General features: G+C 39.3%; 1 protein-coding gene across 2 annotated transcripts in view; it reads left to right on the top strand.

Annotated features, from left to right (window-relative positions):
* The window catches only part of sbf2 (SET binding factor 2), a 90,745-nt gene that overhangs the window by 20,109 nt on the left and 51,781 nt on the right, over window positions 1-18,855 (top strand). For both annotated transcript variants that reach the window (XM_020661352.3, XM_020661347.3), the window contains exons 3-5: window positions 12,654-12,791; window positions 17,676-17,810; window positions 18,193-18,303. In XM_020661352.3, the coding sequence (XP_020517008.1) occupies window positions 12,654-12,791; window positions 17,676-17,810; window positions 18,193-18,303 (384 nt within the window). The remainder of the gene's footprint in view (window positions 1-12,653; window positions 12,792-17,675; window positions 17,811-18,192; window positions 18,304-18,855) is intronic.

Below are 18,855 nucleotides of genomic sequence, written 5' to 3'. Positions count from 1 at the left end.
AAATCTTTGAAATAGCTGGAAAGGCATATAATCCATAAAGTGTAATCAGAATCATTAAACATTGAACAGTAACCATGACAACATGAACTGAATAACATCCAGTCTATGTGTGTGTATGTATGTTAAGTGTGTGTTTAGTGAAGTGAGATGTCTTGACAACTTTCCTCAAGAGGTCAAACACATTACATGCAGCCTGCAGACAACTGTCAGCAGACTCGCCCACACTATCTCCACTACAGTCGTGTTTCCAAGCAGGAAAACAAAAGTTTTCTCTGGTGACATCACTCTTAACATTTTTCGAAAACTTGATTTTAGGTGTTGCCTCCATTACCTGCATGTTGTAACTTGTCCTGAAAGATTGAGAAAACCTTACTAAATTAAAAGATCTCTTCCCTTTTTTCAACTTTTTTGTTTCTGTGAGTTCTCAAGGAGCAACATTAACCAAAGGTTTAGTCTCCCTTGCTTTATCAATCGGCATTACTATTTGATATACGATAACAAAATGTATATATTTTTTTGTTTCTGTTGTATGTGATCTACATTTAAAATGGTTGTGTTTTTCAGCTAAACAAATAAAATAATTTGAAAATATATAAGGCCCTGGGAACTTTGAATAGGCACTTAGTCAATCAATAAAAACCTGATTGCATTTTCATGGTTTGTATTGACTTAAAATAGAGAAATTAAGTTTGTTATGGGGTCAAACATTTTAAGTCCTTGGTCAGCAGTTAGAGATTGACCTTTGTCAAGACTGTAGCTGAAACATCCTCAGACTAATTGTTGATTCCAAAACGTTCACTTTTCCACGTCTCTCCTTGACATATATCTAAGTTTGTTTTTACAGTGACCTGTCCTAACCTTTTTAAAGGCCATTAGTATTTAACCTTAGTTCTTCTACAGGGAAAACAGTGTTGTTGTGGCTGCGGGGGAGAGATGCTGCAGCACTGAACAATAGTTATCCTGTCCTGGCCCAGTCCAACGCTCAGTATGCTGCGTGGGTTTTCTGTTCCTGTCAGTCAGCCAGGCCAGAAGAGTTGTTTCTTTGACCACATGCCATGCGGGTCATTTGGTATTTTATCTAATTTTTTACTCAGACACATGAAACATGTATCAAAAACTTTTTGATACATGAAAAGTGTAGAGGAAGACATTTTACAATTTTTCATAACATTTGCCAGAATTAAGAGCCAAATAGAGGATATCAGAATTGCTAGTCATGTTGATAGGTTTTCAATGGAGTGAGTCCCATGGGTGTTGTTTGGAGTGTATTTTAATTGAAGTTTCAAAAGACTGAGAGAGAAGTTTACTTCTTTGCCTAAGATGAACTCTCACCTTTATAGAATTATAAATTAATCCTGCTGATTCACTTTCCATTGCAGTCAAACAAACATTCTTAATTTTTGTTTGTGGGTTAATCCACGATAGACATGCTAAACAATAACATTTCTGGACCATAGACTGTGAATATTAATGGACAGAGCCTGAGTGACGTCAGCCATCTGTTACTGCAGGGGTCTCCGGAGGCTCATGGTCAGCCGCCACCGTGCTGGAAATGCTGTTCCAGCCTAACTTTCAGTCAACCTAACAACAGGCTTAGAGCCGAAGCTGAGGTGGATTTGCATTTGCACGAAAAGTGTGGACATAAAACAAACACAGGGCATTTTTTTATTATTTAATTTCTGGACAAACATTGGCAGAGACTGTGGAGACGCTGCAGGAAGAAATTACAAATTCTTGTCCTATCACCTCTCCACCAAAGTATTCTCTTCTGCGTTCCCAAATCCAATTCTCTATCCCCAATAACGGCTAAGATGGTCTTTGATGGAAAACCCAAATTTAGTCTTCAAAACAATCTTTATAAACAAGGTTAATATCACAGGCAATACATCTATGCCTCCCTAAAATGTAATCTTTTAAAGAAATTCACTTTTTTTATCATGAATAAGTGTAAACATTTCCAGCCTGATTGCATCAAAACAGACCCAGGTACCGCATATGTAATGCTACCTTAAACCATTTCTTGTTTTCCTCTCTCAAAAATGTGTAGAGATGGAATTTGAAATATGTCCTCTCGCGGTCCAACTTCCTCAAATGTTGGACCAGACTGTAAATATTTGTGTGTCATTTCTCTTGTCTAGAACTATGTCCTGTTGAATTCCTCCTTTTTTCCTCAAATCCCTGCTGTAATAAGGAACGCGGCTCGTACTTCCAGGAAGGATGTTCAAGTCATTCAGAAATTGTTAACTGCTGTTTTCTGATTACCGGAGGGATTTTAACAGATATTGCAACTGATATATTTGATATTTTGTCTAAGACACAGATACTTCATGATTTGCCTTTGGGCCTCAGTCATGTTCAGTTTTGTTAAGAAAAAAATCAGTCTTATTGCAAAGAGATGTCTTTTGTCTGGCTTTGTTCTCTCAGCAGGCTGCAAAAGTGAATCATGACAAAGCTTAACGGCATTGTTCATCATTCGAGCCTTGGTTAGTCAGTGTCAGGCTCTGTGCCAAACCAGACCGATGAAAGAATGCGGACTAATTGTGTCACTTGATGGATTGACTCAAGTGACCAGAACTTGACATGTCATGCTGCACGTCTGTTCTCTGATGTTTGTCAAAACTATGAGAGAAAAGCTAAACAGTGCATTCCAGATAGCAGGATGCCGATCCAGACAGAGAGGAGAATGGGATCATGTGTTTGTCAGGAAGATCCACACATGAGTAATCAATGCTTCGTGTGCTCGTGAAGCTAAACACATCAGGAAACAAAGCTGGGACTGTCAGGCGAGCAGGACTTTCCATGCCGAAAAGCACTGAGTTCACCAGGAAATGGGAATACACAGGATGAATTCAAGTCTCAGTACGCTGGAAAGGGCAGATACTAAAACTTTTAGATCAAATACAGTAAAAGCTTAATGGTTTACTGTTAATTCAGTTGTTTGAAGGGTTCCTTGTTATTCCCCATTCACATTAACAGAAAAACACAGATTTCCAGTTACTCAGAGTTTGATGGTTATGAATTCAAGATACCCTCCAAACAAAGAAAACTTAAAGCCCAGGAGAGCTGTTAAGGCCAACTGTGTGGCCAGCCAGGAGCCGAGCAGAGAAACATGTAGCAGTGAACTGGTGCCAGTAGCCAGGAAGGTGTGAGAGCAGGTTTTTGGGATTCCCCGGCTATCCCGTACATTTCCTTCTCTCTATAGAGCTGGCAGGCTCCAGACATTCCTCTTACTGCTACTGGTGAATACTACTGTGCAGTTAAAAAATCTGCTTACTGCTGCTGGAAGTGGGTGTAGTGGCTGGGAAAGTTATATGGGTAGCAGTGTTGGTCACTAGCTGAACCTGTTAGTGTATTTGGTTGTTAGGAGGAGCAACAGTCTTGTAACCAGTCAGCTGCCATCTGATGACCATTAAGCATCTTGGTGCAACAACCAATATTTCAAGGCTTACCAATATTTGAAAGCCAGTGGATATCTTTATGAAAAATGGCCCTTATCCTGGGCCAAGACTTTCCCTTTTGTGTTTTATTCATTACAGTCAAACTGATCAAGATGCTATAGAGTTAAGAGACAACATCTAGTTTGGTATCTAAATTCATTGCAGGTAAGTTCTTGTGTGTTTTTCGATGAAAGGAGAAGGTTTTTGGAAACACATTATGGCAAATGCATTGGCCTTGTCTCCACCACTCCACACAGACTGTTTGTATGAAGTCCTTCAAATGTTATCGATCAGTATTGTTCAGACTACAGACTTCACAGAAACTCCAAATATTGTGTCAATCATTGGTTAAGACAATTAAGACAGCCTGTGAAAACTGTTGTGTGGTTGTTCAAAAATATAGTTTCCCGTTGCTAAATATGACCCTTAAGCACATGTTACAATTTACATTTTTGTTGATTTCAGGGAATTGTTGATTGGCAACCATTTACAGTATGTGTAACCACTTCCCTTTTCACTTGATTTACTAAACTGGTGGTTTGAGCTGAGCTAAAGAAGGGCAGAGACCGAGGCTGGCTGGCGATGAGTACTGTAAGTCAGCCCCGGCCCCCACAAGGCGGTGGAGGAAGCACCTGTTCTTCCACTGGGTCGTTATCATCCATTATCTTACTGTGCTCTAAAGGCCGGGTCTGACGCAGGACAGCTATTGTGCTGAACTACAACCTCAGGACAAAGCTGTTTACCCTGTGCTTTCATTTATCACTCCATGTACACACCACTGTGTTTTGATGTTTCATGTTCACTTGTTTACAGCTAAAAATAAAGACAACAACTGTGTTTACCTACAGTCAGCCGATAGACTGAATAATATTTACAAAAAGCGGTATTGAAACCTGAACTCATTTTTACGTAGAAAGTTATTTTAAAAAGCTGCATCATTTCAATTACAGTATTTCTTACCCCCAATCAGGGACATCAGCTTAACAAAAAAGGAAAAACATAAGGATCTCAAAACATTACAACACATTTAATGTTGAGATAAGATATACTCTATTAATCCCACGAGGGGAAATTCAATTTACACACTGTACATGCTACACACACATGCACAAACAGGACTTATGGACATGCACTAATGGAGAGAGGTCAGAGTCAGAGTGCCACAGCGAAGGCTCCTGATATATTTGTTTTTGGGGGGGGGGGGGGTGTTCAGTGAATTGGCACCTATCCAACTACCAGACCAATTTCCAGATTTGGTCCGCACTGGGACTTCTGTGAAAACTTGCATAAAAATGTATTCTAAAAGACTGAATATACTTCCTAGTCTTACAGTGAATGGATTAAAAAAGCAATCACAAGAAACTGAGGAAGAATGTTGTCTATTTTGGCATAGATGTATTTAGTTTCTCCCACTGCTGCAACCAGGGAAGTGTCAGAAGAAGTGATTCAGACCACAATGGTGCACCAATGCACCAAGAAGTTCATTAGGTAAGAAGTAGGGGTAACTTTTTTTTTAAAGAAGACTTTACATACATTTAAAGAACAGGATCTGCAGAGAGATTATATATACCAATTCATCCAAACGCAGCAAAAATGAATAAAAGTAAAGGTTCCTCATAGTTACTCTAGGGTAGAAAAAGTCCTTTTAATTTTCCTATTTCAGACTAAATGAGTGTTTTCCAGGAGGCTGAGTTGAGTCTGAATACATCTTTAAATGCCCCTTAAAACACTACAGCACATAATGCAGATGTGCAGCCTCACAGTCAAGCAGATGCAGGTGAATTGTTCGAAAGCCAAAAGTACAACTGCTGGTAGTTGAGGTTTAGAGGCCAGATGTGACCCTGTAGCAGGTCCCGGGGAGGCATCACGGTTCGCGTCAAGGTCAAAAGGCAACTTAAATCATACAGAGCTAACGTCCCTGTCAAATAGTTAACAGTAGAGAAACCAGCACAGACACTTATAACTTAGCAGTGGTAAATACTTGAGTTTGCACTGATGGAAAGCACAAAAAGCAGTCCAACAGTATCATCTTCTTTCTCTCTGTGCACTAGTAAGTACATTATGTAACAGAGGTCATTAGATATTTGTTTATAGTAGAATATGTTGCAGCACTCCATCTTGATATTATCACATTGATGAGGCCGAAACATTTGTTTTATAAATATTTATGCAAAATGAACCTTTTTCACTTCCACATTCTGTAAATGTTTGAAGTTGAGGCCACGTAGAGCATAATGAGGACAGTCATGTTTGTGTTTTTCACCTTGGCTGTCATAAGCGCCAGAATCAGAATCTGTTTTTTTCATGATCTGTTGGTGTCCATTCTGATTTGGCTCTCTGTCATGTTGGAGTCTGGAGAAATTTTAAGCTGTCTGTAATACTTTTACAGATTGCTGGCTGGAAGTTGTTGATGTTATTTTACATGTTCCAAAGTCTGCCGTTCCACGTGCAACAGAATATGTGATACACTCATCGTCAATAGTTGACCAACTTAAGCTGAATTTATAATAGTTTACTGAGCAGCTGAATTCAAAAAGCTCCGGTTTGAGAACATTTCCTCAAGCAAAGGTCCTGAACATTATAATGTCTAACTTGTGATATGATTCAGGGCCATTTTAAAGGAGTCTAGTAGTTGTATCAATATTACATTGGTCTGTGACCTTACTAGCCGCTGAAATCGTACAGGCAAGAAAAGCTGCACCATTTAAGATAACCAAACGTAAAAGCATTATCAAATTTCCACACTCAACAAAATAAACCTGGATCTGGATAGGACGGCACCTGCGTCCAGATTTGGACCACGGCCCACCATGTGGTGATGGCCTACTTATACCTTGTAATTTATACCTTACCTTTTGTTGTGTCATTGTTCCCAGCAGTTTTTTGTATGTTGTGAAGTTGGTGAACATTTATTATTTATTTATTAGTGTTTTTATTAAGTTGCAGGACATTGACCTCTCAGGGCCACCGTAGAATGGGTTTTTGAATCTTGTCTAAAAAGTACAGTCTGCTGACAGTCTGTCAGGCCATGATTAACCCAGTTGTATAAGCAGGCATGCTGATGACAGACTGGAACGTTCTTGAGCTGAAGTCATTGATTAATTTTGCTTTAATACTTAAAGCTTTACACTGTTTCTATTTGAACTCTACTTGCTTGAGGGTCAATCGTTTTTCTCGTAGTATTGAAGGATTTATCAAGTTATTCTTGTTTTCATAATACTCATAATATTAGTTTAACTGTAGAAGCTGCTATAAAACAGTGCCGGGAAAACCCTTGGACTTTTCTTGGATTCTTGCAGGGAAGTTTTGTACCCTTGACATTGTTTTTTTGCAATGTTTTAACATGCTTATTCTTGGATGATATCATGTTTGTTAACCTACTTTGACAAAAACAAACATTATTACAGTTCATTTAATGTTGGGGACCTTCATGCCAGTCATGAACATCACACAGCCTCACAAAGTAAAGCTTTAAGAGGAAGGTTAAAAGAGCAAGATGAATTCATCTGAAAGTACATCGATTTAGGCATTGGAATGTCAAATTCTCGAAAGTGTCCTTCTTTGTTTGCCTCTTGATCCAGTTTTGTTTTCAAGTTGCATGTGGAGAGCTGGCCATATGTTTTTAATTCATGTTGTGTTTTGAAATAAACCCAACTATTTGCCTGAGGTTAACAAATCTTCTCCAGGGACGATGGGGGGTCGGCTCACTTGTCCTTATGATCTTTGTTCTAGACTACGCATGCTTTAAAAAAAAAAAGAAAAAGAAAAAGTTAAATTTGTGTTAAAAATACATGAAGTAGGTTCTTTTCTGGTGTAACATTTCCTGCACATATGGCATCTATGAAGCTTGTAATTTTGTATACAGGATAGTTTTCAGTATTTGTTAGGTGACTCTTCCTGTCGTGCCTGACTAGACATTTATGTGGTCCATCATGGCCATCTAAAAATATCTACCTCTAAAATGAACCATATGTGCTGCGTGTTGCATAACACATGAGCAAATGAAACAAGGAGCGTTGATGACAGCGGGGAGGCAGAGTTGAGGAATGGAAGTCGGGGAGGGATGCCACCTCAGCAGAGTCTTCTGAGACACAGCAAAGCTTTGGCTGTAAATTGACTCACTCCAACCACTAAATAGTATTTTGACAATAGTGCTATTATGGTCATTTTGTTGACAGTTTTATTTATTGAATTCAACATGCTGACCTTGAGTTAAGATGATGGTTGCGGTTGACGGGGGGGAGATGCATGTTTTTGTGCCAAACCGCTTGACTGTGTTGGCCGTCTCTGAATGTTTTGTCCACCATTCATCCTGTAGATCTGATAAAGCAGGTGGTCTGAGCAGGCGACATGCCGGTGACCTCCTCACATCGCTTTCCATAAAATGTGTTGTCTTCCTGGCCTTCAACTCTAAAACATGAATAGAGAAGAAAGAACAAGGTAGCGGGAAGATGATGATTGAAGAGCACAATGTTTTGCTCATCTTTTGAGAAGTTTTCCTGACTGCACTGTCTTAACAGTAATTTTACATTCATGTTTGTCAACAATAATTTAGTGTTGTATTAAAGTTATTGTTAAGTTAATTATGGGACTTTTTATGCATGTTCCTTTCATTAATACTTTTGTACAAGCTTTGTTATTGTCTGCAGGCATAAATGCTAATCATCTCCACTAAGGACGTCACGTTTCGATGCAGTTTGCTTTTTTCTTGGCAGGATTTTAAATAAAAAAGTTCTGGCTAAAATTTTATGAGACTTGATGGGAAAACGTAGCATGGGCCAGGACAAATCCATTATATTTTGAGTGGTAAACTCATACACCAGGAATGATATTGACTGAAGTGTAACACTGGTTACTATGGCAAAGTTAATTGTGTGGTTTAAATAAACACACAACAAAAGCTCAAATCAAAACACAAAACTGTTGAAATCAATACACTGTTAACTTGATGATCCTTTAGCTAGGCACAACCATATTTTTCCATAATTATGATTTGTAAATAAAATCAGATGTCAATTGTTGTTGCCATTCAAAATGTGCTTTTTAAGGATCACTGGACTAAAAGCCTTGGCAGAGGTCTGGGCTCTTTCAATATTATTTATGTAATTTCCTTCATTATTTTAATTTCATTTCATTTCTATTTATATTATTTTAAGTGATCTTACCAACATAATGTATGTTATATTTGAATGTTTCTTTTGATTGTTTTAATCAATTCTTTACATTTTCTCACTATGAATGATTGAAACATCCTTATTGCGATTGGTGAATTGTTGAGGCGTAAAGACTTACACTACAGTAGAGTGGATTTTACCATCACAGCCCCCTGGGGTGGGCGGGGGGGGAGGGGGGGGAGGGGAGGGGTGACACAGACAGGGATGTTATACAGAGTCAATTTTTATTCATTGTGTCAATGCTCTGTAGTCGGTGACTTCAGGGCACTGTAACACTAGTAAGTGCTGAGTTTAGATTACTTCTCAGCATTTGCTCATTACTTTTAATATAATAAAAAACCTAAGAAAGGACTGTGGAAAATGTTTTTCTTTTCCTCTCATTCAGTTTTGTCATTCTTCTCGATGCTCAAATCAGACGACTTTTAAGAACTTTGGTGCCTGATTTAATTCAGGTTTTTTATCTCAACCAAGTTATGCAACAAGTCTCTTTCCTAAAGGTTGTGCATCTAATCTAATATTTGGTAACATGAACTCTTTAAGTCTTTAATGACCCTTCAACCTTTGTTTGTAAGGACAGGTCTCTTAACTGTGGGGGTCATAGTGAATACTGCATATTGTTCATGTTTCAGCTGTACCATACTTCAGAAGCCAAAGCAGACCCAGCTCTCTACGTCTCTTTCTCCTCACTCATCTTTAGTAAAGGCTGCTGCTCTAGTTATATCTGACCTGACTCGGCCTTGATGTCACATCACACTATGAGAACGTGGTCCTGTGCTAATCAAACAAAGCGTCAGTGTGTTATTTTTTCTTTTTAGTAGTGCTGCTCCTCATGCACTCTGCTGTGACCATGCTTAACAGGTCATTCTGCAGCTCCAGTGTCAGGTGCTGGGTGGGGAAATGGTACAGTTGGGTGGGTGTCGGTCATACCAGGCTGCAGCACATGATGTGATGCGGAGGGTTTAGCTGGAGGGCAGCAGTTTACTTAGCTTTGACATTAATACACCAAGTGTGTCCCGGAGTTCCTTTGTCACTTGACTACGGGCTAATTTTGGAATTAGAGATGTCCTTTCTCTCGGCTGTGTGTGTGTGTGTGTGTGGGTGGGTGTGTGTGGTTTATATAGGCTACGTTTGCTATGTGTTGACCTTTGCAACTGTTGGACTGCTGTGTAGTTCTCCGTCATACTAAATGCACAATACAGCTTGTGTCTCATGCTGATCATCAGCCCTATACTCATTTCACAATTAGCTCATCCACTACCTAAATGGATATCCAGATGTGTGAAGAAAAATGGCCCTATAGACTTGATTTGTTTTCTCTACGGATTACTGTTTTACAGCCTGACATTTTGGCCATTTTTGAAGAAATTGTTCTTGTTCCTCAACCTCTATCGTTCATCCTTTATTTTTAATCATAAACAACACTAGAGCCCGACCGATAAATGGGCCCGACGATATTATCTGCAGATATTAGCATATCATGTGTTTATCTGTGCCTTCTTTCCATAAATATTGAAGATAAATCGGCCAATATATCGATATCCGAACTTTTCCCTCCCAAAAATCCCATATCGGTCGGGCCCTAAACAACACATCTTAACCCATTTTGTCCTCTAACACGATTAGCCTTAAACAAGTGGCCCTTGTGTTTATATCCACTCTGCACTCTGTGTTTGGCTTACTTGAAAATCTAATAATTTCTCAAGTTGGATATTTTTTGTATTTTTAGTGCATAGTTTCATTTAGATTTAAAAATGTGGTCACATTTTTAAAGCATGATGCACAAGCAAGAAGTGAACACACAACCTATGAGTAGGACTTATAAGTGCACATGGCAGCATATTCAAAGCCTCTGTAACTTGTTTTTTTTTGTTGAGAGAAATGCAATAGGGAGAGTTGCATTGAATTAGCATTTTTTTAAATCTTTTTCTTATTCTTCTTATTCTTTACACTGATCTGCCTTTTCTGTAAAGCTAGTAATGGATCCAGAAACATTAAAGCTAGATAATCATTCATACTTTTGTTGAGACAGTCATAACGTTGAAATGATGTCAGAAGTCTGTCTGGATGCCATCGCCTCTGAATCAAGTGAAGTTTACTAAACTCCTTCAAGTGTCTTTGAAGGCACGCCAGCTCTTGAGTGTCTCTCTGCAGACCTACAGGCGAGATAATGGCTCAAAGGAAACACTGATTTAATATCAGGGAAGTCCATTCATGCTCTCACCTTCACGCCTCCACGTACTCTCTGCATCTCTCTTGCACACTTAGTCCCTCTCTCACAGATGCATACACTCCGACATACACACACACAGGATGTCATATCTCCCCGTCATCTTCAGAGCTATGCAGTCCCAAAGGTGTTTGTCTCTTTTTTTTTTGACAACAATGAATGGCATACTTGGAATAGTTTAGGACAGGAGCACGGTTATCTGCACATGTCCTTGTTTATGCGCACAGACCTGCACACAAACACACAACTTACTACACAGCAGGTTTAACAGATTTCCTGCAAGCTATTGTATCTGCAGTAAGATGGTGGCATCCTGGTCCAAACCCCTCGCCCCTCCTTTTCCTCTCTTCCTCTTTTTCTTCCAGCTTTCCTTCCTGTATTAAACTCTCTCTCTCTCTCTCTCTCTCCTCTGTCTTTTTTTTGTGCTTTGCTCGTGCATTTATCTGAGGCTGTGTATAGATTTGTCAACCATCTGTTTTTGCCCTCACCAACTCCCTCCTTTACCCATACTCCTCTTTTCCTCCATGTGTCCAGTGATCCCCTGTGTAACCCCTGAGGAGCAGTCTAAACACTGTTTTCTGAGCCAGAGCCAGTTGGGCCTCCAGCAAAAACACAGAGAGAGCAGACACAAACACCAGTCTCTTGGACTAAATGCCCGCCTGCCTCACATATTTGGGCTCTCAAGTTTGTCTCACAATAATTCGTCCACAGTTATTAATAACGCCTCAGTTTTGTTTGTTAGATATGGTAGTGTTTCATCTCATGTGATAAACCCATATTAACCTTGGTTGGTTTCATTTATTGGCTTGTTTAATAGACATTTTTGTCAATTGTGTGGATGCTTAAGAATATATTGGTCTTTAAACATAAAGTCATTTTTCTAATAAGCCATGCATGTCTATTAAAACACTATCAGAACAAAGCCTGTGTTTTGTCCACACGTTGCAGATGTTTTCTATCGGCCTTGGTTATGACTCACACTGTTAAAACCTCTTTGATATGCTTTTTATTATGGTAACATTGTTACTGAGTTAAGGTGCCCACAGTTTACTGAAACATATGCTCTGCACTGTCATGCATTGATAATTGGAGATTTGTGGGGATCTTAAGTTCTTAATAAAAACAGTGTTCGAAAATACAAATAATATGTTATTCCAGGAATATTTTACGGGGGGGCGACTCTCTTGGAGATTCATAATACTTCAAAATAAAAGCCGACTTAAGCCACTTTTACCAGAAGCTCAGCCAGTATGTTGTTGGTGAATCTCTGATGCAGACAGAGAGCATTAAAACCAAGGTACATTTTTAGTCTCATACAAAACTTACTTATCTGTGCCAAAGTGAAGTAAGTTTGTATGTTGTTGGTCTTGGGTCCATGAGTCTTAATCAAGATATTTACAGTAATTATCAGTCAATGAACTCAGGTAGTGGTTTGGTCTGGCACCCTCGATGATTACTTCCAATGAAAATAAATACTGAGCATGCCACTTCCACTCTAGTGAGCAGATGTAATTGTTGCTCAGAAGCAGGACATCCTGTCTATGCTTTCCATGGGGCCATTAGGATTGGACTAGCATTAGGAACTAACTAGCAGAAGGCCACTGTGTACAGCCTAACGTCTGAACTTTTGGCTGTTGTCTATATTTGAAAAACACTTTTCTGCAATTAGTTAATGACTGTTTAAATGATTCACAACTTAATGCCAAATTGTTTTCTCCTTCCTGTCTGCCTCAGTCAGTGCAGCAATGGCTGTACATTGACTTATTACCAGACATGACAATCTCTTGCAATAATGTTTCATCTTTATTTCTCCAGTTCTGCCAGCCTGGAGGTTGGAGGCTGTCCCGAGATAGAAAAGCACCCACCTTCTTCACTGTTGTGCTGACAGACATCGATTCAGACCGACACTACTGTTCCTGCCTCACCTTCTATGAGGCTGAGGTTAATCTGCAGGTGAGACACACACACACACACACACACACACACACATTAATTATTTGCTTTAAAGTTTTGAGGACTGAGCTGTCTTTTCACACCTTTATGTGCTTGGGTTTTGATAACTTTCCGAGTGGTTTTAATTCATGCAGTGACTCAATTGTTTATTTCACTTAATAATCTGTCCTTTTTCAGCATCACATTAAATACGTCGTTTATCCCAGAACTCATAAGATGAAGATTTTCAGGTGCATTAGAGCAATGGTTCCAAACCTTTTTTTCTTGGAGCCCTTACTACTTGCAACTAAGAAAAGCTGAGCTGCGCCAGGATCCACACGGAGAAAAAATGAAAATACATTTTAATAGTTTTTATTGATTAAATCCTATCAGAGTATGCCTTCACTCTTGTTTTTACAAGCAGACAGAGCCTTGCGCCCCACCTGAGATCTTATGTGCCCCCCCCCCCTAGGTGGGCCGGACCCCAGGTTGGGAACCGATGTATTAGAGGGCACATACAGACAATCACAACAACTATCTGTTGAACAGTTTCTAGACGGAGGGGGGGAAAAAAGGCACTATGAGAAAACTCACAAAACCATACAACTAGCAGCATGTAGTTCTATGAACAGAGCTCTAAGGAGCAGCAATGCTAACAACTGACCCACAGTGCTTTACCCTTACTCCATCACACAGTGTTCTTCATAAGGCTCCAGATAAGATCGACACAATAATAAACTTGGATATCTTGGGGACTCTTAAAATTAGAATATGGTCATGTTCATCTCTCTCTTGTCCCTCTTGACTCGTAGAATCCATCGGGATATCTTCGTTGGGCAATGTAATAGCGCTCACGTTCTGCTTTGATTAAGACTAAGTGTTTTTACAGTCTTTGGTCCGTGTAAAACTTTTAAGAAAAGTCGGTCGTGTGTGTGTTGTCTTCAATTTTAGGAATTAGTAGAAAACAAAAGCCTGCTAGGATCGTGCCTAATAAATTTAGGGTTGGCTGAAAGATGTTGCTATAAAGCAGAGGACGGTCCTGTGCATCCTTTCAGCACTTTTCATTTGATTTACTCGTGCATAAAAAAACTGTTTGATTGCAGATCAGCATTCATGGCAAAAATGTTCAAACCCCCCATAAGTACAAGATTAAAACAGATTTGTTTGGAAGGGACCATTTAGATTCTTATAAGTGATCTTGTTAATATGTACCCTGCCAAAGCCCACAGAATACCAAACTAATTGTTTCACTATGTTCCAATTTGTTAGAGTCCTTAAATGACTCCTGTAGATCTGCCCCCAGTTATTTACCATCCAGTACCCCCCCCCCCACATGTGGCAGGCAGTTGTCAATCTCAGACAGGTTGAATCAGCATAACAAATTTCAGCGAAGTTCAAGATTCAGACTTTTTCCGAGAAGTATGGGCCAGTCACATTGTAAGAATCAACACTAGTAGCGCATCCTTTACTCGTTAGGATTTTCAGCTTGTTTGTGAATCAGTAATCACACGAACATTCCTCTGTTTGCACAACATGGCACATTTTTCCATGTTTGTTCACAAGTTCCGGAGGAGGAAGACTTTGGGGCAAATTGTCACATAAAAGGGAGAAAACACCAAAAATAGCTCATTCGTTAAATGTTAAAAGCTCTCTTTCAAGAAGCCTTCATTCCCGGTGTTGGTCAGCAGTTGGTGAGGTCCGTCTGCAGTAAACACTATGCCTCAAACAGACCAGTGCATCATTCTCATACAGAATTGAATCTTCATTCATCCATGTTGTGTTTTCTGTCCTCACACACTAAGCAGGAGGGTATTGAATACTCATTAATAACAGATTAATATGTGTGGCTTCCACTTTTTAAGTAAGTCTTTGTTAACTATAATTGGGGGACTGGCAAGAAATTCAGTCGGGGGTAAAAACTTTGCTTTTCACACATACTGTCGTATCAATTTGCACCAAATAATTATTAAAGGGACTTCAACATGGAACACTAAATGTACATAAACAATATTATATTTGTTTAATGATGTTCCCAAGGTAATTAAAAAAAAAAAAACAGGAAAAGGGCGGTCTTCAATGTTCCTCTGATGGATTTGTCACAATAGGGTATGCTTGAGGCCTGCACAATATAAGAAAAAGATGTGATGTAAGAGAACTTTGTGATTAAGATTGGAAAAGTGACAGTAAACAAAAACTAAAGAGTGCATGTAAGCTATAACCCACAGTTTCTGTCTACTTGCTGTTCTTCATGTTTTATACAATACATGTGTTTACAACATTTATCTCCTGAATCCAAAATAATGTAACAACAATGAATCTGAAGGTAGCTGATAGTTAGCTCCACTTTTCTTCTGGTTGCATCAAATGATGTGAAGGCCTGGCTGTCATACATTCAGTAGTGGTGCAGCAGAAGCTCAGTCTGTAGGGACTTGGGTTGGGAACTGGAGGGTTGCTTTAGAGGTGCCACGTCACTTCCCAAGTACTGCCCTTGAGTAAGGCCCCACTCTGACATCTGTCTATTAATGCATGTCTTATCGGTCCTGTTTGTGCATGTGTGTATTCTGGGCTTATGTGTGTGTGAGTGTTAACCAGAACTTCCCCTCTCAGATATAATACTGTATGTCACATTGGAATATAGCGGAAGCAGTGCTTGTTTACAATAAATTCAGACTTTTGTGATGTGTTGAGAATGAAATCATTGTGACTAAGATGAAATTGCAATTAATTGCACAGAACTTAATGTCCTCCATGATGTCCCTCCAATGAAGAAAACGTAACTAAAAGGCGGCTCGAGTTTATTCTCCAATCTTGCATGCAACTGGTTCCCCCCCTTTTTTTCTTTTTTTCCATCCATCAGACAGGCTGAGTCTGCCCTGTGAGTACCAGTGAGAAAACACAATCAAATGTTGCACAGATATTAGGGACTGAGAATTTTAACTTTCCTCCCTAAAAGATAATGGCTCGATGTTTTGCTGCTTTGACAAAAACGATTGTCAGACCTGAATAGCGGCATACACTTTGTCAGTAAGGAAGTTTTGCAAAGTAATTTTTTTAGTCATTTACTAATCAACACATTAACCAACACCTTACTTATCTTTCCTTTAAGCTTCCCATTTTCCAAGAGCAGGTCTATAACGGCTTTTGAAGAGAGACATTGAGAAAAGGGAGAAGCCTTTTTCAAGAACTTTATCTTATCCTCATGTCTGAAATAGCACACAGTAATTGAGATGTTTGTGTATTCCAAGAAGACACATGGATGTTTTGTGTGTATAACATATTGTTTCCCTAACCACAACACCGCCTCAGATATTTTGTCAGCCCTGTGTTAATCATGATATTAGGCTATATTTGGCCTCGTTCAGGGAAAATAAACCCCCATTGCTGGATTCCACTGATGATCTTCTTGAAACGTGAGGGTGTTTTAACAATCTGTACTCTTTAAACTGACCTCTTTATCTGCTTAGTTAGATTCCAGAGACAGTCCAGACAGGCGGCGGAGGAATGTATTTTGTCTAATAATTGAACCAAATCCTTAGAAATAATGGTGAAATGTAACCTCCATCTTATTGGGTTATTCTGATCTTATACTCCGTGCTCCTGCGATACTGAAGCACTTAAGGCATGTTTTCACTGTCTGGAGAAATATACCAGAAAGTGATAAAGGCCTCAGTTAGGAATGAGCGCTGAGTGTATCAGTGTGATGATAGGGCTCATGAATCCACGATAGAGACAATAAGAACCAGATTGAGGCTGCTGCTTGTAAGACAAGCTTGTCCTGATTTGGGTAAATGTTGACATCTGATCATAGCAAGAACTACTTTTTAAGTGCTTTAAAAATTCTTGATTCTCTTTTAACAGGACAGTTATTAAACTATCCTGTCAGCTTCAATATCCACATCATCCTTGTTTTGTAATATAAATCCCAACAATTAAAACATGTCAATTATTAAAACATAGCAACAAACATTGTGCTCATAGTGTGTTCTTGGGTGTCTTTGTTTTGTTTTTTTGTTTTTTCAGTATGTTTGCATGAGGCAAGCATGCAACAAAGGAATGTGTTGATGGTTTAGTTTGGAGAACTGTAAATGACACATTCTTATGATGACACTTTCTTAACACAATAATGACCACATATCATGAAGGTGTTAGACTCTTAGACGTTGTCACTAAGGTCAAATATTTTAGTATTTGCTGTGGGAGGACTGGGAGGGAAACAACATAAATCTCCTCAGCTCAAATTGGATGTTCTCTAAGGGAGCTTACTCATCTGATTTTTTTTTCTCTTTGTAAATAAGAACTTTTATTAACCTCATCGGAACTTAAATAAATCTGTTGTGTTCATGAAGCGGCTCCAGTCTAATGAGCAGCTATGGTGTATGGGGACAGATTGGGAAAGAAGATGATTAATAGTCAGAACTGTGTCTCTCCCCCAAAGAAGACAAAGAAAGATTTCTTTGGTAGGGATGAAACTATGACTTTGTCTGATGCAAGAGTTTCATCCAGGCTATTTTAGTTAAAACTTCTATGACTACTTCTACTTCTGCTTTCAATCCTTTTTGATCCATCTTTTAAGTGAAGATGATTAACATTCATATGACATGTATGCGTGTTGGTTCTTCAAGTGCAATTTCAGCATGCATTATTCAGCAATAAATGACTGAGTGTTAAGTTTTGAATTACCACTCTGGGTTCATGTCTGACTCTTTTGTCTGGGTGCATCGGTTCTTTTTCCTTGGAAAAGTCCAATAACACATACAACGTGTCATAGATGAGCTTAACGCACAGGATGTAGTCACAAGGAGCTCAGCATTGCAGGCATGCTCCACTGAACACTTTAAGGAATGCAGTCCATGGCACTGTGTTGACCTCATCGACTGAAATAGCTTCTTGTTTTTAATATTTCAGGGATCAAAGAATATTGAGGCTGATGAAGATGAAGATGAGGAGACGGAGGAGGATGGCCTGATCCAGCCAGCTCAAGTGTTTGCACCCAAAAGTCTCATTCTCGTGTCCAGGCTGGATTATCCTGAAATATTCCGGGTAATAAGACATCATATGATAATATGAAAATATTGTGTTTTTCTTGTACAGAAGGAATACCCTGAATTTTTGTCAAATCTTGCAGCTCTGAGATGACGTTTATCTGCTTCGTGCTATCTGCAAAATAGGCCCCAGTTTGCTTAAGAGTAAGCCTGCACGCACTCCAGTAATTCCTCAAGCATATGAGAAACTGAAGCATAAGCACATCTGATCTTTTCATTCCAGATGAGTTTGATCACAGGTTGAACACATTCAGTGTCTGCTTTGCTATTCATCTTAACAAGACCCTCTATATATTTTTTGTTTTAGAGCTCAGATATTGATAATTGAAGGCTGTACTTTGTTCATGTTCTTACTTGTTTTTTACTTTTTGTTTTTGCAGGGGTGCTTGGGTCTGATCTACACTGTGTACATCGACAGCCTGAGTTTCCCTTTAGAGGGCCTGGTTGCCAACCTCTTTACTTTCCAGGTTCCCCTTGCTGGTGGATCCCAGGTGAGTCTTCTCTGACACAAAGCATACCTGGAGTTCCTCAGTGTGCACAACATATCTGACCTGTTCCCTACAGATCCAGACCAGACAAGGGTGTTGGACAAGGTTAAAGTCAGTCCTGTGCCCCTGTCAGACAGTGGTTGTTTTGTAGAGATGATGGCTGGGGCTCAATGGTGCGGCTACACAAATGATTTATGTGAACAGTGCAGCCAATCAGGAATGTCGCGCTCAGATGGTGCCAGAGATTGCTGTCCAGCCACAGGCAGTAATTTTCTAATACATATTCGTCATTTTTTTTCCATAATGTTTTTCGGGGAAAAAATACCTCAGCCTTAGAGTAGGGCAACAGACACGGGGCTCTTTTACTGTTTATAACAGTTTAGGGAAAATATCTTTAAAATGTCAGTGCATTAGGTTCCTCTATTACTTATAAGCATTTTGTTTGCTATATTTGGAGGCCAATGTCAGATGTTGAGGCTGTAAAAGCAGTGAATCAAAAAAAAGATTCAAACCTGGAGCAAAATGTGCCTCAAACATATTGGAAAATATGTCTGG

Source organism: Labrus bergylta, chromosome 3, assembly GCF_963930695.1.
Source record: "Labrus bergylta chromosome 3, fLabBer1.1, whole genome shotgun sequence".
NCBI lineage: Eukaryota > Metazoa > Chordata > Actinopteri > Labriformes > Labridae > Labrus > Labrus bergylta.
Note: the sequence above shows the minus strand (reverse complement) of the source record. Positions and strands in the feature narration are given on the sequence as shown.